Source organism: Parasteatoda tepidariorum, chromosome 9 (assembly GCF_043381705.1).
Source record: "Parasteatoda tepidariorum isolate YZ-2023 chromosome 9, CAS_Ptep_4.0, whole genome shotgun sequence".
In the NCBI taxonomy this organism is placed as follows: Eukaryota; Metazoa; Arthropoda; class Arachnida; order Araneae; family Theridiidae; genus Parasteatoda; species Parasteatoda tepidariorum.
The window spans coordinates 21,232,254-21,256,915 of NC_092212.1; the positions used below are offsets into that span (position 1 = coordinate 21,232,254).

Sequence of the window (24,662 nt, forward strand, 5' to 3'; positions counted from 1 at the left end):
CGTGTTCTTCAGATCAAAATAGTTTAAACTTAATTTGTCTTTACTCCTTACTAAATTTAAATACAGTTGAAGATATTTATAATGCAAACCTTGAAATACAAGGTTTTGCTTTTTATAGAATTTTGTATTTGATCATTTCATGCATCTTTTAACTATAATACTAAATGTGGTTGCTATATTAGTATGGAACTGATGAAATACTTTAAAATAATTTTTCAGAAATAATTATTTAGCTCAAAAATATGCAATTAGGTATTTTTCATTTACATAAAAAATATTTAAATTTTCTAAAACATTAGACCTAATAACAAACAAATTTGTCAATTTATGATTTTCTTAGCTTTTGAAATAGTAACCACTTAACAGATAATGTAAAAAGTTAAATATTTTTGCTTAGTTACAGAAATTCTACTGAATTTACACTTGAATGCTATAATTGGATGTTTTATCAGAGAAATAATACAATGTCTATTTTGTTATAAAATAAATAAAAGTTGCCTTAATGAAATTTTTTTAATTTTAGTGTGGCTTAGCTAGTCATAAGAAATGCCTTGAATCGTTAGCTATTCAGTGTGGGCGTAAACGATTGCCTCGCAAAATGACTACTTTTGGCGTTGATTTGACTACACATGCTGATGAATCTGGCGAAGAAGTACCCTATATTGTAAATAAATGTATTGCTGAAGTTGAAGAAAAAGGATTCTACTTAAAAGTTAGTAAAAACTAGTCTCTCTAAAAACAATTTTTGTTTTCATTTTTGCAATTTTATCTTCTCCATTGAGCTATTATTTTAATTACTAAGCTAGAAGGCCATATATATCAAAAGTTACAAAAACACATATATTTAGAAAATTAAAAGCACCTTCCAGATGTGGATAATGTGATTTCTATGTTTATTTTTATGGTTTGAGGCAAGTCCTGTTTTTTGTTCAATAAAATACATTCAAATAAAAGTTTATCATGAAATACAAGTATGTTAAGATTCAGACTACTAAGATTTTCTGTAATATCTTCAGTTTTTTAGTTATGACTATAAAAACGGATAAGTCTTTTGTTGCTATGTGAAAATAACATTGAAATTAAGTGTTTTTTGAATATTTTATGTAAATGTTAATGTCTTATGTAGTTAAGTTGTTGCAGTTCACTTAATATTTGCTTTTCTATATAAATACAAATCTTATTTTTGACAATTCAAATATTGAATGAAAATGCATGTATAATGTACTTGCATATATTCAAGATTACTCACATTTTGAAGTTTAAACAGGTGCCATTGCTATAACTATGAAATATTAATGCATTCATTCAAACCTTTGGGTAAGGCTTTTTTAAATAGAAAAAGATGTTCGATAAATTATTTATTTTTTCTCTAGATTTTAAAGTTTATTTTCTCAAATTGACTAATGTACCTAATTACATGTTAATGGTTTGTAAACCAGGAATGATTGTATTCCGGGGTTTTCTTATTCTTCCAGGTCTAATAACTAGAAGCAGGTCATGTGATTTTTTGCGAATATAGCAGAATTCTGCATATTTCGAGACCATTGTTTCGTGAACTCCCGTGAATCAAAAACTTATAATTTTGACACTTTTGCTAAATCTCGTTAATGAGACATGTTATTCCTTTGATTTGGCAGATTTTTAGTCATTTTAAATATGTGGAACTGCTAATATCGCAATTCTTATTCACACTATTTTAATACCAATTTTTGTATTTACATGATTTAAAAGATAGGCATTGCGACTCGTATTAACGCGATTCATATTCACGTAATTTTAAAATCCAGTATCGCTATTCATACACTATCTACCAATAAGTATTTGGACACCTATGCAAATGACTATTGTTCGGAGGAGGTGGAATTATGGTCTGGGGGTGTTTCTCCTGGTATGGATTGGGACCCTTGGTCCCCATGCATGGTAAGCTCAACGCCGATGCCTACTGCTCTGTTTTGGATGACAATGTGCTTCCTACGTTGTGGCAGTTTTACAGGGTGGATCCCTGTTACTTCCAGGACAATGATGCCAGCTGTCATGTTGTAAGGGTCTCCAAGGCTTGGTATGGTGCCAATGGAGTTAATCAAATGAACTGGCCTGCCCAGACCTGAACCCTATCGAGAACCTCTGGGAGGAGTTGGATCGCTGAATTAAAGAGTGTCCAAAATCTGTGAAGGAACTTACGTGTCTTCTTCAAGCAGAGTGAACGAAAATACCACTAGCTATCACACAAGGACTTGTGGAAAGTATGCCCTGGAGGGTTCGCGCTGTAATTGCCTCTCGTAGAAGCTCAACCAACTATTGATTATGAATAAAGTTTGTTATTCTTTTCAATCACATGTGTCCAAATACTTATCGGTAGATAGTGTATTCACAAGATTTTGAAATCCAATATCTTGATTCTTGTGAGAATTAAGTTTTTTCTTGGATTAGTTACTATAAAGGTTTGTGATATTCTTCACAAGTATGTAATTTAATTATAAATCTAAGTTCAAAAATTTGAAACATGCATGGTATATAAATTGATATCCTGATATTGATTATTTTCACTTTGAGTCACAATCACCACTTAATTTACTAAGTGGTATGCAGATCTCGGGGTTGGAATAAAAACTCTATAAAAAATTCCTTCATTGTCACCTTTGAAGCAAACTAGCGTTGTTCTAACTTTTTTTATTATTATTAATGGCTGTAATGTTTCAATTATGATCGCAATCTAATATGTCTTGTCTTTTGGTCACAAAGGGTATCTATCGAGTTTCTGGAGTCAAATCTAAAGTAGAAAAGTTGTGTCAAAGTTTTGAAAATGGAGCAGAGTTGGTGGATTTGGAAGGAGTTCATCCTAATGTGGTTTCAAATGTTTTAAAGTTATATTTAAGACAAGTAAGTTAAGAAAAATACTTTTTTTATACTACCTTACAAAAGCAACAAAACTTTAGTTGAACTTTATTGTATGTGTGTTATAAGCCAAAAGTTTTGTTTAAGCACATCTTGTTGGATAATATGTATAGTTTATCGACTAACTTCATTTTTTTTCTTCATAGCTACCTGAACCTCTTCTCACCTACAGGCTTTATCCTGATTTCATAAAAATTGCAAAAGTATGTCTCTTTTTGTGTTTCTAAGTTTCTCTTGAAGCTAATTTTAGATCATGCTTTTTACTAAAAATGTGTGCTTTTATTCAGGATTATCCCTCTCAAAAAAATGAAGAACAGTCATCTTCTCATGGTGCTGTTGAAGAATTGAAAAAACTGGTTCTTCATCTACCACCTATTCATTTTGCTACCTTAGCATGCCTTATGCATCATTTACATAGGTATGTTTATTGCTATCACAATAAATAAAATAGTTAGGATGTTTTTTATCTGAATAATATTGGTTTTTTTTTCTATATTCAATGATAGAAAATTTCTTATATCATTTATAAGAATACTTCTGTTCATATTTATAGATAATTATAATGTAGATATTTTTCTTTTTTAGGGTCACTGAATATTCAGATCATAATAATATGCCTCCAAGTAACTTGGGTATTGTTTTTGGTCCAACTTTATTACGTACTAGGTATGGCTATTTTGTATAATTTTTAAGCATTCTTAAATAAAGCTTTTATATTACGTATTTATACTATGTTTCTAAATTTGAAAAATCAAGTATTTTTATTTCTTATATTTGGAAGTCTTAGTTCAAATTGCACTTATGACAAGATGATCCCAGTTTGATCAAGTTTTGATTGGAATTTTTATTACATTGATTGAATATTTAAATTACGGTTTTATACAATAAATTAAGATTTGAAATTTATAATAAAAAAAAGAGAACAGGAATGTAGTTAATCCAGAACATTGCTAAGAAAAATGGCAAGAGTTTTTATTTTCCTACTAATTCTAAACCTAAAATGTATCTTTAAGAGAATAAATCAAAGAATTATGAGAATGGAATAATGACTATAACCATGAAATGACTTCTCTTTCAGTACTTTAATAATTAATAGAGGTTTAGTTGATACAGAAAGATTAATATTGGTTTGAAATTTATTTAAAAAATCTCTAGTAAAGTCATACATTGATCGAATATTTAAATTACAGTTTTATACAATAAATTAAGGTTTGAAATTTATAAAAAAGGAGAACAGGAATGTAGTTTATCCAGAACATTGCTAAGAAAAATGGCAAGAGTTTTTATTTTCCTACTAATTCTAAACCTAAAATGTATCTTTAAGAGAATAAATCAAAGAATTATGAGTATGAAATAATGACTATAACCTTGAAATGACTTCTCTTTCAGTACTTTAATAATTAATAGAGGTTTAGTTGATACAGAAAGATTAATATTGGTTTGAAATTTATTTAAAAAATCTCTAGTAAAGTGTAGTAATGTGTATACAGTCAACCCTCCTATAACGCGGTGAGTGCGTACCGCGTTATATGGAAACCGCGCTATAAAAACTCGGATTTAACCGTACAAACCAGGCTAATTCGTAGCGCGTTCTATGGAAACCGTCTACCGCGTTGTATGGAAACCGCGCTATAAGAAACGCAGAATTAGTACAAATCACATCATTCGTACCGCGTTATATGGAGACCACTAAGGACAAGATAAATTATTTTTATTGAATTGAAGAGTTTATATAAAGAAATGATACCAAAATTAAACTAAAAAACTGTTTTCCAAAAAAAACAAGAAAAAATTTAATCTTTCAACACTCATCCTCGCTGTCAGATAATATGAGTCGCCTAACTCGTCTTCTTTTAATCGGCAAAATGTCTTCCTCACTTGGCTCATCTTCACATTGGTTTTCGAAACTCCACTAAAACCTCTCTATAGGGAGGTAAGCAATTTCTTAACTCTCTTTTAAACTTTGCGCTACGCACCGTTGAATGATCAGTTTCAATGAAATGGAGTTCTAATTCTTTAGCCAAATTTAGCCCTTTTTTCACATCTTGTAAATCGACATTTGGCACCCATTCGTTTTTCTTATTTTCGTTTACCAATGGATTTGAGGTGGGTGCATCAATTAAATCCATCAGTTCATCCTCATCTAAAGTTTCTTCCCCGAGTACGAGTTCTCTTACATCCTGATGGTTTGTTGTAAATTCTTCANACCCCTTTCAGAACACATTTCTCTGCAACCACGCGTTTACCGTAGGTAAGGTTTCTTCATGTAAGACGTTCAAATTTTTTATGCACTTATGCAAGATGGACAAATACCTTGTAAAGGCAAAATCTTCTATGTTGATGCACCAAAAATATTCAATGCTTTAAAAAGTAGAAGACTTTAAAAATGTATTATAATTAAAGGAATGATTTATTTTTCAAGAGTTTTTGTGTTTTTTTAGAAATCTCACTTCACTTTTTGAAATCTCAGCCTGTGTTTGAGAAAGGGTGAGAAATTCTCACCCATTTTTTTTCTATGATGAAAACACTGATTCAAGTTTTATTTACACTCCTTACAAGTGTTCAATCCATAAACACTTGGTTGTACGATCTGAAGCAAAGTGATAGTCCAACTGCCATACTGTATTCAACATGGTACTGCAGTAGGGAACCGATTATCCGGAACGATCGGGGCCATCGCTATTCCGGATAACTGATTTTTCTGGTTTTCCGAATCGCTGCACAAAGCCGTTTTTTTTATTGTTAAACCAAACTAAAAAAAAAAAAAAATTTGAAACTAATCTTAACCCTTTCGAGCCGACTGTCACATACATGCGACAGCAAGAAACGCGCTCACTTCCCGGCCGACACACCCGCGTGTCAGAGAGTTTTCTCGTTCTCCCCCGACCGTCACTTATTTGTGCCAGCATTTCAGAACGTTTTTAAAAATGAAATTTCTTCCAAAAGATGGCATTGTATGTCCATATGGCTTCAGATACATGTAGATTTGACCTTCAACTCAAGATGAAAGTACATTCACGTGGTTTTTAGGTAAAGGAGTGGAGGGGGGAATGTTTTATGAGGGCTCTTTAAATTAGAACGTGATATTTATTTACAATAAGTAAGGGAGTTTTTTTTTCTCTCGCTACTTTCGATTTTCGGATTAGTTTTTAGTGGATAATTAGATCTTTTAGGCTTGAATTTTTTTCTTTTTACCGTTATAATGTCGAAGCGACGGAAAATTTTAACTGAGCTGGAAATAGAGGAAATTATGCAAAATATTTCAGATAATGATTCTGAAATAGATTCCGATAGTAGTGATAGTGACACTATAATATATTCTGATCATAAAGAATCAAGCGAATCGAATGATGATGAGAACATTTCTGACATTTGTATGCCCAGTACATCAAAATCGAGTAGTACTTCTGCATGGTCATCAACAGTACAAAATTTAACGCTATTACCTTTCAAAGCCGTGCCTGGACTAAAACTGGATAATTCGCTTGAAGAAGAGATAGATTTCTTTAGGCATTATTTTGATGATAATAATTACGAAATGAAAATAATACATAACGAAATGTACATAATGAAAATAATTACGGAGCAGACTAATCTGTATCAGAGGAGTATATATCCTGAGGGTGCATCTGGTGCACGTTCTTCGAACTATTTACCTGTCACAGAGGAAGAAATGTTTGTTTTCTTCACTCTAACAATTTTGAAGGGTATTATAGAAAAACCCAAAATTAAAATGTACTTTTCAACGAATCCCATGATTGCAACGCCATTTTTTAATAATGTAATGAGTCGTGATCGATACATTGCAATTCTTCGATGTTTGCATTTTGCCAGCAGCGATGCCAAAAAAATTGGAAAGCTTCAACCAGTTTTAAATAAACTATTTGAAAATTTCAAGTCCGCTTACACTCCTGAAAGGAATATATCAATAGATGAAAGTTTATTATTGTGGAAGGGAAGACTTGGATTTCGCCAATATGTCCCTGCTAAACGATCCAGATATGGAATTAAACTCTATAAATTATGCGAATCTAAATCAGGATACATATACAATTTTATTATTTATACGGGGAAGGACACAATGTTAAAGGAAAATTTAGGATTATACGGGGAAAGAGTTGTCAAATCTCTACTTGAAGAACTTGCTAGTCAAGGGTACCATTTATATATTGATCGTTTTTTTATGTCTCCCTCATTAGCGGATGAACTCTTCGGGCTACAAACAAATACTTGTGGGACTGTAATGGGGAGAAGGAAAGGAATGCCAGAAAATTTTCCGCCGCCCAAAATGAAAATCGGTGAGATGTTGGTTTTGCAGAAAAAGAACATGAACTTAACTGCTTTCAAAGACAGACGAGAAGTGCTAGTGATATCTACCATGCATGATGCAAAATTGCTTGATACTGGTAAAAAAGATCACGCAACATCAAATCCTATAATGAAGCCAGAGTGTATCATAGAATACAACAAAAATATGGGAGGGGTAGACTTAAGCGATGCCGTCATAATTCAGTATCCATCTTTCAGGAAAACTGTTAAATGGTACAAGAAACTTTTCGTTAATATCATGGATATGGCTGTATTTAATGCCAATATTCTTTTCAACAAAAAACAATAAGAAAAATCTCCCTCTCCTTAATTATCGCCTTAATTTAGTTAATCAAATTATTGCTCAGTATTCCTCTAAACTCACCAAAGTCAATATCATACCAAAATCAGCAGAATCTTTAAATCCACTCAGATTAACTGAAAGACATTTCCCGAAACTTTGTTTAAAAGAAACGGGTGAGAAAGTGAGACGATGTTGCTTCGTTTGTGCACGTTCCCAGAAAAATCCTCCAAAACGGAAAATGAGTAATTATGAGTGCAAGGACTGTAATGTAGGACTGTGTATAGATCCCTGTTTTAAATTTTTCATACGAAAAAAGAACTTAAGTCATATATTTAGTTTTCAGATTTGTAATGTTAAATGTTTTAAAATAACAAGTACATAATTAAAATAAAATGTGTAAACTATACATTTAAACATGAAATAACTGAAGTAAATAAAGTATCCATAGAAATATATATAAAGCATATGTCACTTAAATACTCTACAGAACAATATTAAACAACGCGCTGATATTTCGGTAATTTCATGGAATTNATACTGTATTCAACATGGTACTACAGTAGGGAACCGGTTATCCGGAACGATCGGGGCCATCGCTATTCAGGATAACTGATTTTTCTGGTTTTCCGAATCGCTGCAAAAAGCCGTTTTTTTTTATTGTTAAACCAAACTAAAAAAATAAAATTTTTGAAACTAATCTTAAAGAGAAGAAAAACGATGAAGTAATATACTAATGATTATTTCCAAAATGATGGTAAGGTAAACATCTTTCAAAAAAGAAAGAAAAATCCTAAAATCTTAAGAGTAAAAAAAAAAATTTCAAAAATGGCGGGAAAATTTATCAAATTTCGTTCCGGTTTTCTGATTTCCGGATAACGGTTCCTGTTCTGTACTATCAGCGATACTGTGTAGCTTTTTCTTATGAAGTTGTGTAAAAGGATTATGAATGGTGCCAATACCACTAATTTTTATTAAATAGTACCAGGTTGAATTTTATTTGGCAAAGACTGGACTATCCTTTCCTCTAAAATATGTTCCTATCAAAACATATTTTAAATTCTTTCATATTCATGATTTAAAAACATGTAAGATTAATTAGCTTTAAACCTTATCACATAAACCCCAATATATTATTTTTTAAATGTTGGGAAATACGAATAAATTTATGTTATTATCTGGCTATCTAGAAGTCTGATATTTTTTTTTTTTTAAAAAAGAAATTATTTCAATTTTGAATTTAAGAGTAAGACATATGTGAGAGATTTATAATAAAATTTATTCCACCAAGTTCTTTCTAAGTGTTAGTGTCCCTTTTTATGACAACTGAGCTGTTAAAGTGTAGAGAACACCCCTTCCATGGCCTGGGTTAGGGAGCAGTATTGGGAGTGTTTGATTCTCTGTGTTAAAAGTTGGATGTAAGATCAGTATCATAGCAGTTAGAAATCAACTTTAATGTAACTCCCTGCAAAGGAGATGGTTGGGATCCATATTGTGCCAGTATTGCAGAGTTGCCAATTATTGCAATTTAGAGGTAACTATTTCATAGTAAAGATGACAATATACTGTTAAGTATTAAACATTACAGTTTTTTCTCTTAAGTACCAAGAGCTATAAAATCTTGTTGTTTGCTACTAATCTATAATAATTTTGAATAAATGAAGGACAATAACAATTTGATAGAAAAAGGAACCAAAGAAACTTCATTTTTCCCCTTTCCTACAAGCTGTTCTGAAACTTGACATTCTTTTGCTTTTCTAAAAAGAGAGAATATTAATTTAAATCTGAAATTCCATGAGCAAAACTTTAAATTATTTCAAAAGGCAATAAGAGCTAATTCTATAATGCTTTTTAGTAATATAGCATATATATGGCTCATATACTGTAGGACAACACTTGACCTTACCAGAGTTGACTTTGATGCAAAGGTGTCATTGTGCTGAAAATTGGACAGTTTTCATCACTTACTATAAATAAATGTGTTTCTACCCTAACCCTATTTTAACTAATGCACTCTTACTATGATTCAGCCTTCAATCATCTTTATGATGGATATAGAACTGTAAATAAAATATATAAAATTATTTTTTGTATTATATTGTTAAAACTATCTGCCATATGAAATGTTTAGACACACCTGTAGTTACATGTATTAAATCAATATTTTTTTACTCAGCAGATGACCTTCTTTATTCAAACATCTTATCAGACGATGACTTTCCTGAAATTATGCTTCCAGAGGATTCTGTGTTCAAAAGATCTTTACAGCCGAGTATTTCAAACTCGTTCTCAGAAGCAAAATCGAACTGTGACTCCTCTAAATCGGGGCAATCTTCAATGCACATGAAAGTGCAGGACACTAGGGCATCCTTGTCCTCCTCCCCGGCAGTGTCCGAAGGCAGCCATTGTAGTTCTCTATTGAGATCGACTGATGACGAGTCCATATCTGACATTGCTTGGAAAGACAGCATCTTACCTGTGCCACCACCCAGAAAAAACACCCCTGCTAACCTACAACTAAATCAAAGCTTCCTGCATAGTTCATTAGACAGAAAACAGATGTCCTCCATGTCCGAATCTTCAGGTGTGTCCTCTGCAGCGTCCACTAGTCCAACTAATGCTGTAGACACGTCTCAGTGTGATCCAGGAAACTTGTATACCTCTACAGCTGTGGTAACTTTGGCTGGGCAGAAAAGTCCTACTCAGTGTGCCAGAGCGACTGCCTCTTCGACCGCAGAGCTACGCAGACAGTTCTTTGAGCTGCCACCGCCTTTGCCGACAGGAACACCTCCGCTGACTTCTCGTCCTAGTTCGCAATCTGAAACGGCGAAGTATTCTTCAGAGTCTGGGAGGGATAGTGAAAGTTCACTATCGTGCACCGACATACCTCTTTCGTTGAGAAATGCGTTTTGTGAAGTTGATGGTGCAAGTTCAAGGCGGGATTCTGAACAGTGTCAAATACAAGGTAATTTTATTCAGTTTTAAACGTTATATTTTGAATGCTATGTTTTATTTTCTAAACTAGCATGACTGAGAGCATATAAATTTATTATTTTTAGTCTATGAATTATGCATTATTAATATGATATGCTTTGCATGATAGTTTTCTTTTAAATTTTTAATTACTTTACTGCTTTTGTAAAGAGCTTCTAGGTATTTTAATTTTCATCCCTCAATTTTTGTATCTACCTTCATAACAATTTTAAAAAAATTTAGTAGATAGGTACTATGCATATGTCTTACAATCACAGGAAATCAATGTTTTATGTTGAGAATAATTATTATAAAAGAACCAAACTAAAGGTATTTTGAACACAAGTACAACTAATGAATACTGTGCTCCTTTCGACCAAACTATGCTCTTTTAGTTGTAATTACTTATAATTTGATTAGCAACTTCATATTCTTTCAAATTAATCTATATTTGCTTTAAAAAAATGATTATTCTAAAATTCTTTTCTTGGTTTAAATGTGTGCAGAAAATGGTATAATTTGTGTCATAAATTATTTATTGAATCAGTTCATGCGGTTCTTTTTAATTTTAGATAGGTTGAAATAATTCTTTAAAGTGATATTTTGTTAAAGTTTATGAGTCCTAAATTTGTATGAAAATAATAGTGAGCAATTTTGTGTAAGCTATTAATAATTCTTAATTTTAAAAATGTGCTGTTCAAAATTAGTCGGGGGACGCATGACATGCATTATTTAACACTACTAACAAGTTGATATTCCATTCTGCCTGCAGGAACTTCAACGAGACCTAGAGGATCTAGTCTATCTTATGCATCCACTGTTGATACTGTTTCTTCTAACTCTTTCTATGGACGAGAAGATAAGACAAGGTTAGCATGATTCTATACTCTTTATAAGTAGTGTCAACTACTTATAGTAGTGTTAGTTTAGATTAGTGCATTTCAAAACTTATTGAATTAATTGAAAATGGTTTGATTTGCTTATTATACTTTCTTTTATTTATTTATGATTGCAGTAAAAATTAAATCAGCTTTCAACTTAAGAGTTTTAACGTGACGTGTGTATGTTGTGTCCGAATCATCCTCAGAGGTTCCTAGACTGTCACCAATATCCTATTGTGCAACTCTAGGGTGACATTAATAAAAGCACCATACCATCAATTTTATGGTCCTTATTAGAGATAAAATTAATGATTGTATAGTTTAATTCTTGTGTGTGGAAAAAAAAAGTGTTTTTTAATTATTTATTAAATACTCCTTTTAACCTCTCTGAGGGTGGAAGCTTGCTATCAAAATTTTGACCATTTTTCAACTAGCTCGATTACTCTAATCCCATCTGGAATTCATTGTTTCCATGTGAATAATAGAAGTTTGCATCATTTCCCGACTGCTCTCAGCAAATTTATTGTTAATCAAAATTTTGACCATTGCCTGAATAGTACTGGTAGAAACAAAACTAAAATTAATATATGGAAATTTTTGAAACTGTTTTTTAAAGACTTAAAAGGAGAAAATTATTTTTTTTGCCCAAAAATGAAAAACTTTGGACATATCTCTTTCATTATAAACTTCTATCACAACTAAAAAGTTTCCCTATATTTTTCTTTTTCTGTTTAAACCTGACAAAAATAAAAACTTTTCCTTTATAGTCTACTTAGTTTTATTATTTTCTTGAAAAATTGCTGTCATTTTTTTTTTATCATTGTATGGGCAGTTACATGCTTAAACAGGGTGTGTAGCGTTTTTAAAAAGTGCTTATTTTTGTTTTTTAAAAGCCCTTAAAGGTGCTGTTTTCATTGGATGTTTTTAAAAAGTGCTTAATTTACCCTTTTCCAAATTGAGATTTTTCATTTACTATGTTGATTTTCCCTTCAAATTAAGCAAAAAGACACAGTTCACATTGTTCTATTCAACGTTTTCACAATTAATTCAACCCCAATCTATTTCGGTATATCGTCAGTCCGTAGTGTATGAAAACGTCATTCGTTTTACATGATTCAAAATTTCATGATTTTTGACAATTATCAAAAACAGTGCCAAAAGTTGTTTTTTTTTTTTTTTTTTTTTTTTTTTTTTTTTTTTTTTTTTTTTGACGTGACGGTTAAAACAAGATAAAACCATCAATTGTCAAAAACTTTCCAACCCTGCCAATTATGATATTTTTCTAAAGTGCTTAAAAATATTTTTTATGAATAATTTAGCTGTGCACCTTGTTAAACTTGTTAAATGAATAATTTCTACATTATCTTTCTTTTCAGTGGAAGTGCTGAAATATCATACTCCTTGAAAATGGAATCGCGTCATATTGATGATACTGAAAAAGGAATTGATTCTGTGGATTGCAGAGCTTACATGCTCAACAAAACTGAAAAGTTATTGCAGTCGGATGGTAAAAAAAGAACAGAAGTTATCTCCGTCAAACACATGGTGCAAAATATTGACATGAACCCTAAAAGTGCAATCTCATCAGACTTTGAGTGTCTGAATTCAGTTGTGTCAAACAAAAAACTCATGGAATGCAATACAATATCAACCAGCAGTATTTTAAACGAAAGTCTTACATTAGATCGAAGTGAACTCAAAAGTATAAAATCTGGTGATAAATTATCACTGAACAGGCAACCTCGTTTTGTGTAAACATTGTACTGGCTGTGCGTAAGAATCAAATTTGCTGTCCATTGCACAAACTTCAGTGGAATCTGTAAATATTGCATTCAAGCAAGTTGTTGAAGGTTTGTGCCAGTTTCTACATTTGTGAATATATCATTTGCTCATGGAATATTATCATTTGATAAACATTTAAATGGTGCCCTCTTTTTAGAACATAGTGGCAAGATTAGTCAATTTAAAAACCATTAAAATTTTCATGTTAAAATTTAATTCAGTATGTGATAAATGTTTTGACATTTAACTATCTACAATAGTTGTACGCTGTTCTTTTTTTCTCCTGATGCTTTTTAAACTTTTCATCGGGTTTAATTGTTAGTTGTTAGCCATGCTTCTTTTGAAAGTAAAATTTATAAATTTGTTACTCTCGTTAGTTGTGTTATGAAAGATATTAATTTTATTATTTAGAATTTAGTATTGTTGGTTATTTTATAAATTAAATTATTAGGTAATTTTTTTTAAAAAAAAAAAAAGGCTTTCTAGTGTTGTTGATAGCTTAAGTTTTAAACGAGTGAAATATGTATTTCTTTTTAAAAGTTCACTTCTGATTTGTGTTTTTTTAATTGAATACAGTCAAGCCTCGATATTTTAAACTTGTAGGAAAAGACTTAATTCGAAATGTCCAAAATAAAATAAAGCACTTTTTGTGTACTTTTTTTAAAAAAGAAACCCATATTTTTATTTTACAAGAAAATTCGGTTGTGTTTTGCTTTCGTTCATAAGGCAGAAAATTTTAATCCAGAAATTTAATCACAGAAGCTAAAACAATTTGCTTTATCTCTTAAACAATAGGCAATTTTGAAAAATGTAAAGATAAGACCTATCACAATTTTAATGGTTTATGTTATTGTCAAATATAAGTTGGACAGTTTTAATCACACCACCCCTGAAAGGGTTAATAGAAGAATTTGATATTTTTTTTTTTAAAAAATAGATTAAATCGTGCCTGCTGAACTTCATGATTTTAAAATGCATCCAGGGCTTTTTTTTTTATTTATTGACAATATCTTTTATTTGGAATTTTATTTTTAGAAAAAATTTCTGTTTTCTTAATGAAAATTTTTTTTTAGTACCTAGGGAAGTTAAAGAGTAATTTTACTTTCTTATAAATATCAAAAATTTGTAATACTGAGGTTCAAATTAGTGAGGTTTGACTGTAAATTGCATACTTATTTTTTATAAATTCTTGAGAGACTCTGCATTATTTAGTTTTCTTCTCTGTGAGAATTGTAAAAATAAATTATTAAAATAAATTTAGTTACATTGTGCAATGATTAAATCATTGACTTAGTTTTATCTATTTTAGATATATTCATCCTATTTTAAAATAATTCATCCTATATATTTTTTGCTACATCTTGTCCAATATTTTTAATTCTAAAAAGCACTTATATTGTCTTTAGAAAAAAAAAGCATATTTTAAGTACATTAATTCATTTATCACTTGTTGAAAAAATTAATAAAATGTTTCTTGGTTGATTTGGTCTTTTAATATTTATTCCTTATCATTATTTTATAGCACTAAGTATTTAAAAAAAAATTGGAGATGCCTCAATATATAAATGCAAGCACATAAATTTATTTTTCAAGTTATGGGAATACAATTTCAAGACATAAAAAAAGGTATTGTATTTCGGATTCACTTTCTGTTAAAAATGCAAAAGGGGAAAAAAGGCAGTCATTTTTGGGTTTTTTATTTCATCGCTAGGGTTCACACCAGTAATGAAAATTTAGTGGTCTTTGCTGTATCGATTGTCATTCTAAATTACAAAAATGTTATGATTTCACAATTTTCTCTGCAATATTTATCAGAAACTAGTTATTTTATCATGATTATATAAAGTTTTTGAAATATTTTCGAATTTTATTGATTTTATGTTTATAAATTAAGAACTTTAAACAATAGAAAAAAAAATTTATTACTGCACAGATCCTAATTATCATTTTTTTTTTAAAGTGATTGAAAAAAAATTTTGAGTGCTTAAAAAGTACTTAAAAGGTTTTAAATTTTTTGTTGAAAATTCTGGCTATGCACTTGAGGGGGAAAATTGAATTCTACAATTGCATAATTAATGTACATCAAAAATTAGTACGTAATTGTCATCTATTGCATCCTAAAATTAATTAGGTCTATTACCCATAATGATTAAAGATTAGTATTTATTAAAATTAAATAAAAAAAAGCTAAAATAATATTAGTAAATAAATTCAATGTATAGACTAAATTAGAATGTAGTAAGAACTAGCAAAATATTATATTAAAAAATAATTATCTGAAAATTATAAAATTCCAGGTGAAGTCAATTCTAAAAGAGCAAAAAACAATGTTTTATTCATGAACAATTATACTATCAGTACATGAATACAAAGCACAGTTCAACATGTAAATTAGAAATATCATCATTTAAATTTGAAATTTTTTGTACCAGACACTTTTAATTATTCTACTTAAGAAATTTTAAAACTAAAATCTAACCTACGCTTTGAACAATTAAATTAGTACGACAATTAATTTTAAATGTACGGCAGTCGATGCAACAAAAAAAAACTATTTTTGGTTACTATTTTGCAATTTAGAAACATATTTCAAGGCGACATTTGTAGAACAATTGTCACCATACTGGTGTGAACTTTGCGCATCGTATAATGGTATCAAAGGTGACGTATTTATATTTTTAATAAAATTAGAATTAAAAGAATTTTTCCACTGCTAATTGAAAGATTTATTCAAAAGGTCAGGCAAACAAATGGCTGTGCTCTAAAGTTTTACAAAAAATTCATTTATTTTAAAATTTCTGACTTAGTTCATCAGACAGAACTTGGCAAGAACCTCAATTATTGAAGGGTATGCAATTGAATAGACAGATCACGTGATAGCATTTGAAACGCAAGTTTCTCTTACCCAAAAAATGACGCACAGTACCCAAAAAATGACAAAAATACCAAAAATTTTTTTATTGCTTATAATTAAATTTCAAAGTATTTCAAATGTACAGAAAAAAATTCATCTCTCTATCCACATTTTTAAAAAAGTTATGAATGATTTTAAATTGTTCTAATACAGAAACTTCCTCAGCAGTCTGACTTTAAAGTGCTTTTTCGCATAGATGATAATTTTGTGTCTTAATCTTAATTAAATCCCTAAGGAATTTTTTCTATTTAAGATAAAGCTTTGAAGTAAACTTTTTTATCTTAAGTATAATACACTTATTTAAACTGTGCATGGAATAAGCATTTTATGAGGTATTACAATTTTTACGGCTTGTTATATATACCAAACAGGATTTTTTACCCTTTTTTTTCTACTTTTTTAGAAAATAATCTATAAAAAATTTTCTAATTGAAAAATCAACAAATGAATGCACAAAATTATGAAGATAAATATTGCAAGCACTATGAAAAAAACTTTTCTTGAAAATATGCTTAAATAAAAAAGCCTTAGGGATTTAAAAATTTAGAATTTTTTCAACGTTTTTTAAAATTTTAAAAAAATTAAACAGTTTATTTAATTTTTGAAGATAAATTATTGATTATAACTTAAATGAGCATGTAAAGCATCCTCACAATGAATGATTACACCTTTATTTTAAAAAATTGTTGCAAAGGTACTGTGACCCCTTAAGATATAAGTGTTCAGAACAGAGAGCAGCATGCAACCACATTTATTATTAATTAGTGACTGTTAATCGACAAACTTGGGTGACTATGTACAAATTGTGTTACAGTTTTTGCCGATGTATCAGATTTACCAAGACCAGATAAAACAAAACACATGATCTCCAACGAATTCATTGCTGGTATTGAGGAAATGTTTTGAGGCTATCGTCAAATTACAACCAGTGGCATAAGCAGCATAATTACCTTAGCTTTCACTGCACATTGTTCTGTCTTGGACGTATCTTTCCTTAGTTCGACTCCACGTTAACTTTTAAATACTCTCACGTGAATTAGTTTTATGCAATCTGCAGTGCACTCGAGTGGAAAAACCCGAGAGTGAAACAAAGAATGAATACACTGATAGTGCAACCTAAACTTCTTCTTGGGCACGACAGGCCAAGACCGTCCCAATAAGTTTTTGCCATCTTGATCTATTCTGTGCCATGGCCCGCCATCTTGATCTATTCTGTGCCATGGCCCTCCAGTTAGGTTCAACCTATCTACATCAAACAAAACTGACGAATTTCAAAATTTTGACTAAAGGAACATGGTAGATCAAATCCGTTATCAAGAATGCGATAAATCATTTATTGCTGAGCATTCTGAGAATCTCGGGGGATAAATTCAATACCTTGTCGATTTTAGTTGTACTGGACAAAACAGGCGTGGTTTTAAATTTTGACTCTAAGAACAATATACACTCTATAACAAAAAAATCGACGCACCAAGAAGGAGTTGTCAGATTGAAACGAAAATTGGTGGATAGGAAGACAATGTACAGAATAGTAAATGATTAAAATTTCCGAACAATTGAATAATTTATTGCAGAGTTACAGCAACAAGTTCAATAAGGTGTTGACCCGGCTCTAACCTGGATACAAGCTGCCACACGGCGTGGCATAGACCGATAAAGCTCCCGGATGGTCTCTTGCGGTATTTCCTGCCAAATTCGATGCAATTGTCGGACGAGGTCATCAACATTCCGTGCCAGATGGAATCGCCTTCCCATCGTATCCCAGACATGGGAGAGAGATCTGGTGATCTGGCAGGCCAAGGAAGAGTTTGACAAGCTTGCAGACAGTTCATAGCAACACTGGTATGTGGTCTGGTATTGTCCTGCTGAAAAACCAGCCCAGGGCGCTGCAAAAGGAACGGTAGCAAAACAGGTCTTGTGATGTCGTCGACGTACCGCTGTGCAGTAAGTGACGTTTAATGACGACCAAAGGGGTCCGGCTGTCAAAGGAAACGGCAATCCAGACCATAATGCCTTGTTGAGGGCCGGTGTGGCGTGCAATAGTGAAGGCAGGATCCCCCCTCTGCCCTGTGCGTCTCCAAACACGTCTTCGATGATCGTCAGGACACAGTTGGAAGCGGGATTCGTCGCTAAAGACTATACGTCCCCACTCGGCATCATTCCAGCCATATCAGTTCAAAACATTCATGCATACGAAATTTCAAAGCAATCGGATTATTGCTTCTTGGCGCGTCGAATTTTTTGTTATAGAGTGTATATATATATATATATATTATCAGAATTGCGAAAAATCAATCATTGCGGCACATTCTAGGAATCCTGGGCATAAATTCAATTTCGATAATGTCCAAATTCCTACCACCCCTGTCACATCAGTTCATCTTGATGCCCGGGAATCTTGTTTTATTCATTCATAATGAAAGATTCCTTTGTTATGATAATGCGTGATTTTGCATTATCCTAACAAAGAAAGTGAGTGGAAAGGCATTTTGCCCTATGTTGCTTCCCTCGACCATTGCGATTTATCTAGTTTTGTATTTTCGACATTTATTTCATTCTCGGGTACTGTGGTTTCTTCAGTTTTATTTTTCCTTTTTCACTTGGAACTTCACATTTTCTGTTTCAAATCTCTTTTTTTCTTCTTCATTCCCGCCAGGTAAGTTTTGAGAATGGGTATAGATCTTTAAGCTTTCGAAATTTGTCGATTTTCATTACCATCACCATATTTTTTGAAGCCAATGAAGTTTTTATTAATCAAGTACATGAGTAAGTTTATCAATATGTCTTACATGTGGATCTTGATCATTATTTTAATTAGAATTCAATGCTCGTAAGAGAAAACATCTGTATTTTATTATTTTAACAGGGTCCATGCGGTCCTTAAAACATTAAAGAAACTGTGGCATCAATTTTGCTATTAAAAAGTTATCTTTAATTATAAATTTAAAAAAGAAAAACTTAAGATTTTGTTACGAGATATTTGACTTTATTAAAATTGATCATTGAATCACGTGCTGAAAATAAACCTAATCAGGGCTGATTGTGCTCCGGAAAAAATCCGGATTTTTGGCCAACCGTGTTTCCGGAGATCGAAGGTTCAGACGTTTCAAAAAATTATTGATCACAAAAGTTTCCGGAAATCAAATTTTCAAAGGTGGAACTTAAAATCACATTTTTTTTTTATTTGTGAGGGAGAGACAGATACTTCTTACCTTCAGTTAAAATTCCAATTAATTAATCTTCCAAGTTTTTTTTAATTATGTGAATAAAATTTCAAAAAGTACATAAATATTTTTTTTCATGAATATTTTTATTCATCAGAATTTTCTTAAGTCAAAACTATCTAACTTTTCAGGAAAACAATTAAATATAATTCATTAAAATATTTAGGAGTCCATTAAATAGATAATAGCAGCTTCAAGTTTTTTACCTTTTTACAGTCAATAGTTGAATTAAAAAAATTAACTTTAACTTTATGTTGTCCCATGAAAACTTCCTGCTTATTACAATAAAAATTGGTTTTCGTCACTAATTGAATTTTGATTAATTTTAAATAAACAATTTCGTCTCCAATTTCTACAAGCCCTAATTATTGGAAAGTATATTTTCAATATTGATTTTAGGTTGTATTCTCCAGTTTATTGATCTCGGCAAAGAAAACAACTTGCTTAATTGACCAGTTATTTGCGCATCTTTCTAAATATTTATCCTCGCCTAAATTAATAGTTCAAGAAGTATTTCTAATATTCATATCTAATTTATTCTTCAAACATTTTGCATTTAATCGATTCAAAATTGCTAAAGTTTATCACTTTTATTATTAGGCAGAAATCTTTGAAATGCTAAATATTTCTAACAGAACAATTTATATAAGAAAATATATTAATTTAATGGAAAACGGTAAATGATTTGTTTCAAAATTGGTTTTTCTCTAACAAAATATTTAACTAAATTAAAAACAGAACATACATGAATCACTTACCATATATTTTCACTGTAAGAGCATAGAACTTCAACTAACGTTTCTTTTTTCTGTAATTCTGTTCTTAAGATTATTTAAAACACACTTCAGTTAGTTTAATACTGATCTAATTAAATATAACTGCATCTGGAGTTCTGCATTTCTTTCTTTAAGATAGTATAAAACAAAAAATCTAACTAGATTGTTGCGAAAAAAACAGCAAAAAGGTGTAAAATTGCAATTCCTTCACATGAAAAACAAATACTGGGACCATCCAAGAGAATGCCAAAAGAAATTTTGTACAAGTTCAAACTCTTTTAAGTTTAATCGATTGAAGACCAATTGTAACTTAACGAACGGCAACGAGTTTAAATCATTTGGAATGGAACTATCTGTACTGCTCTATTGAAAATATTCAATAAATAAATATATACTTTGACTATCTAACCATGCTTTGGTCCCGCAGTGGACTGATCGTTAAGGCACGGTTCCCAGAAAATCACCGAAGTCAAGTGCGCGGGTGGGTGACCACTTGGATTAGTCTGCGTAGGGACCGAGGGCAATCGGGATTGGTCCTCGATAAACTGTTCTACCGTAAAATGCTCGACTTCGCGTGCAGGTCGTCAGGCTACCGAAACGGGGGTGTTATCCCCTCTGCAGAAGAGCAAAATTGTGATGGCATGTCTTCGGATCATCCTCAGGGATGTTTCCCAGACCGTCGCCAATAGCCCATTGTGCAGCTCTAGTGCGACTTAAATGAACTTACAACAACTAATCATGCTTTGCTGCAACAAACATGTTGTATTGTCCCCTCGCCAATAGTTTTGATGAAGATAGCGGGATCGGAATCTGGAAAAAAATGGCTAACCTTTCTCAATGAGTTAGCCAGTTAAATAACGGTTCACCATTTTCAGGTGTCTAATGTGCTACTAGTTATTTTTCTTTTCTTTATCGCAGGTATAAGCGTAAGAGTAGCGGGATCGATTACAGCAGCTACTGTTGAGGCTTTTCGGTGATCCAGAAAGTCACAGGTTCAAGCCTAGGCTTGGTACCTATAAGATTCTATGTAAAATCTTAATTATCAGGTGCAGCATTACTGTTTTTACGCGGCTGAAACCGGTTTACACTTGTTTATGTTCGTGTATCAATTGGTTAATATTGTTATGCAATACGTTAAAAATAAATACAAATAGGAAGTATTTAAAAAATCTCCTGAATAAAAACTAATTACTTGTATGTCTAAATATAATAGTATTGCATATACTAGTGCAAAGCATTAATTATTAAAAAACTACAGTGCGTCTAATAATTTGGTATAATTATTATAATATACTAATATAATAAATATTCTATATTTATACAATATATCGTATAATTTAACCCATTGATACACGAACGTAAACGAGTGCAAACCGGTTTCAGTCGCGTAAATACAATAAAGCTGTGTAGTATCACCTGAGTAATTAAGATTTAACATAGAATCTTATAGTGCGTCTAATAATTTGGCCAGGGACTGTACATGCATATATATATATATATATATATCTATACAGGGGGCGTACCCAAATTATTCAACAAAAAATAAGCACCTTTTAAGGACTTTTCAAGCACTCAAAAAATATTTTTAAGCACTTCAAAAAACTATCATAGTCAGACAGGGTNTAAAGCTGTAGAGTATCATCTCACCTGATAATTAAGATTTTACATAGAATCTTATAGTACGTCTAATAATTTGGCCAAGGACTGTACATGCATATATATCTATACAGGGGGCGTACCCAAATTATTCAACAAAAAATAAGCACCTTTTAAGGACTTTTCAAGCACTCAAAAAATATTTTTAAGCACTTCAAAAAACTATCATAGTCAGGCAGGGTTGGAAAGTTTTTGACAATTAACGGTTTTATCTGGTTTTAATCGTCGTACCTACAAAAAAAAAAAAAAACACCTTTTGGCATTGTTTTTGAAAATTGCTAAAAATCATGAAATTTTGAATCATGTAAAACGAATGGCGTTTTCATACGCTACGGACTGACAATACGCCGAATTGATTGGCGTTGAATTAATTGTGAAATTGAATAGAACAATGTGAACTGTGTCCTTTTGCATAATTCGTAGCAAAAATCAACATGGTAAAGGATAAATCTCATTTTTGGATTTACAATTAATACGATTATAAGCACTTTAAAAAAAAATCACAATTAGGTGGGATTGTAAAGTTTTTGACAATTGCCGGTTTTATCTCGTTATAACCATCATGTCAAAAAAAAAAGAACCTTTAGGCATTGTTTTTGACAATTGTCAAAATTTTTGAATCATGTAAAACGAATGGCGTTTTCATACGCTACGGACTGACGATACGCCGAAATAGATTGGGGTTGAATTAATTGTGAAAACGTTGAAAAGAACAATGTCTTTCTGCATAATTCGTAGCGAAAAACATCATTGTAAAGGAAAAATCTCATTTTGGAAAAGGGAATAAGCACTTTTTAAAAACACCCAATGAAAAACGCACCTTTAAGGGATTTTAAAAAACGAAAATAAGTACCTTTAAGCACTTTTTAAAAACGCTACGCACCCTGTAGAACACCTTGGATTCGGTAAAAGAGAAAATTCACATGTCTCTCTAGGTTTCTCTGTGTTTTTTTCTTATGAAGCAAATAAAATGAAATCAATTATATATGATACAATTTTTATTTTCAGTTTATTTATTTAATTTCAATTTATCATCTTCACACACACCACCTTCATGACATACCACAGGTTTTGAAGGGAAAAAAAAATGATTGATCTAAGGCCTTATAATAGCTTCATTTAGACTGCTGTTAAAGGAGGTACAATTGTTGGTCTACATTTTACATTCCTTTTTACTCTATATCAGAATTTATATACAATAAAAATAAATTAATACAACTTTTGATTTTTTTTTCTTTTGGTGAAAAATAAAAAGAATACAACATAAGAAACTGCATTAGTGCTAAATAAATGTAAATGTGCTTGTACAACATACATAATTTTGATAAACATATAAACTGGCTAATTTAAAAGTTAAACAACAATCAACAATACTCAATTAATTTATTATTGTCATTATTTTGCAATTCATTCTTTGAAAAGGTTAATTAAAATGTATTGTAATTATATTACAACATTTGCTTAAAAATGTGAGGGAAAAAAACATTTTAACTCACAGTCACTCAGCAAGAAAAGAAGTAAGTTCTTTTTTTTAAAAAAAAACATATTCGTTCTTAACTTTATAATGATTAAACTATGATTTCTGAAACTTAAAACTGTGAATAAGAAAATAACCACTTGGTTCAAACTTAACTGAACAATAACTTTTTTTTAATTCAATAATGTCACGTTTCACATCATTGAAATATTAAATAATAATAATAATTATAGGTCAAAAAAATCTTTGAGCTTAGATTAGCTTCAGATTTATATATTTTGATGATTTAATAGTAAGTGAAATTAATTTTATTAAAAAAAAAATAAAGGATTATATGTCTAATTGTTAAAAATTAGTAATAATTTATTAATCAAGCTAAATAAATTTTTCAAACAGAATGTTCCTAAATTAATAAGAAACTATTTAAAACACAGGAGCAATTAATAAATTTTCATCAACACATTATTTTGTGGCAAATATAATTTAAAGGCGATTTTTTGTTAGTTTTATGTTTGTAAAAATTTGAATTATTAAGCTACATTTATTACCAATGAATAAATTGTTCTAGCAAACTAGATTCACTAACAAACACTTTTGTGTAATCTCATGCAATATTTTAAAATATGTATTTTTCTAAATTAATAATAAAATCATTTCAAAATCCTAGAGCAAGTAACACATACTTTATTAGTGTATTTTTTTTTTAACCTCTAAAATTAAATTACAAGACATTATTTTATTTGTTCTGCGTTTGTAATGATTACAGTTATCAAACTACATTTATTTTCAATAAAGACAGTGTAACAATAAAGAAATTGGTTTCACAAACAACAATTTTACCTGAATTGATGCAATATTTTATAATATATATTTTTAAATTAAATAAAAAATCAAAATCTTACAGCAAATAATCAAATTAAAAGGCAATATTTTGTTTGTTATGTTTGTGATAACTCATACAATATTTTAAAAAACATATTTTTCATAATCAATATAACTACCTTTGAAATTTTGTAGCAAGTAACAAACATTTTCTTTAGTGTATTTTTTCCCTCTAAAATCACATTACAAGGCAATATTTTGTTTGTTATATGTGTGTGATAACTCAAACAATATTTTAAAATACATATTTTTCAAAATTAAAAAAACTACTTTTGAAATTTTGGAGCAAGTAACTAGCATTTCCTTAAGTGTAATTTTTTCCCTCTAAACTTAAATTACAAGGCAATATTTCATTTGTTTTGTGTTCGTAACAATTTACTTTATCAAGCTACATTCTATTAAGACCTCTAATATGAACCTACGGTTCAGAAAGTCTAAAAATCTCCTTTTTTTGTTTTTCTTAAAAGTTCTTTAATCTGTGATGTGTGAGCAATACAAATGAATGATCATGTTGTACAAGGATATATTCTTTATAAAATATGTCACTCTCTCGGCAACATTTACAGCAGTTTTCTATATATGTACTTATTTCT

At 30.6% G+C, this 24,662-nt stretch overlaps 3 protein-coding genes across 9 annotated transcripts in view; all 3 read left to right on the forward strand.

The window, feature by feature from the left end:
• Positions 1-3,627, forward strand: part of LOC107445775 (rho GTPase-activating protein 29) — a 214,740-nt gene extending 211,113 nt beyond the window's left edge. For all 7 annotated transcript variants that reach the window (XM_071184734.1, XM_071184735.1, XM_043047841.2 and 4 more), the window contains 5 exons: positions 524-712; positions 2,743-2,880; positions 3,042-3,098; positions 3,183-3,313; positions 3,481-3,627. In XM_071184734.1, coding sequence (XP_071040835.1) covers positions 524-712; positions 2,743-2,880; positions 3,042-3,098; positions 3,183-3,313; positions 3,481-3,580 — 615 coding nt within the window. In that variant the 3' untranslated portion in view covers positions 3,581-3,627. The remainder of the gene's footprint in view (positions 1-523; positions 713-2,742; positions 2,881-3,041; positions 3,099-3,182; positions 3,314-3,480) is intronic.
• A 2,470-nt stretch (positions 3,628-6,097) lies between these two features.
• Positions 6,098-7,513, forward strand: LOC122270461 (piggyBac transposable element-derived protein 4). The gene has a single exon (XM_071185764.1). The coding sequence runs from the start codon at positions 6,098-6,100 to the stop codon at positions 7,511-7,513; it is 1,416 nt and encodes a 471-aa protein (XP_071041865.1).
• Positions 7,514-9,607: 2,094 nt separating this feature from the next.
• On the forward strand, positions 9,608-14,622 carry LOC122270460 (uncharacterized). Its single transcript, XM_043047844.2, has 3 exons — positions 9,608-10,469; positions 11,250-11,346; positions 12,735-14,622. The coding sequence occupies exons 1-3, from the start codon at positions 9,623-9,625 to the stop codon at positions 13,111-13,113; spliced, it is 1,323 nt and encodes a 440-aa protein (XP_042903778.1). The 5' UTR covers positions 9,608-9,622; the 3' UTR covers positions 13,114-14,622.
• The last annotated feature ends 10,040 nt before the right edge of the window (positions 14,623-24,662 follow it).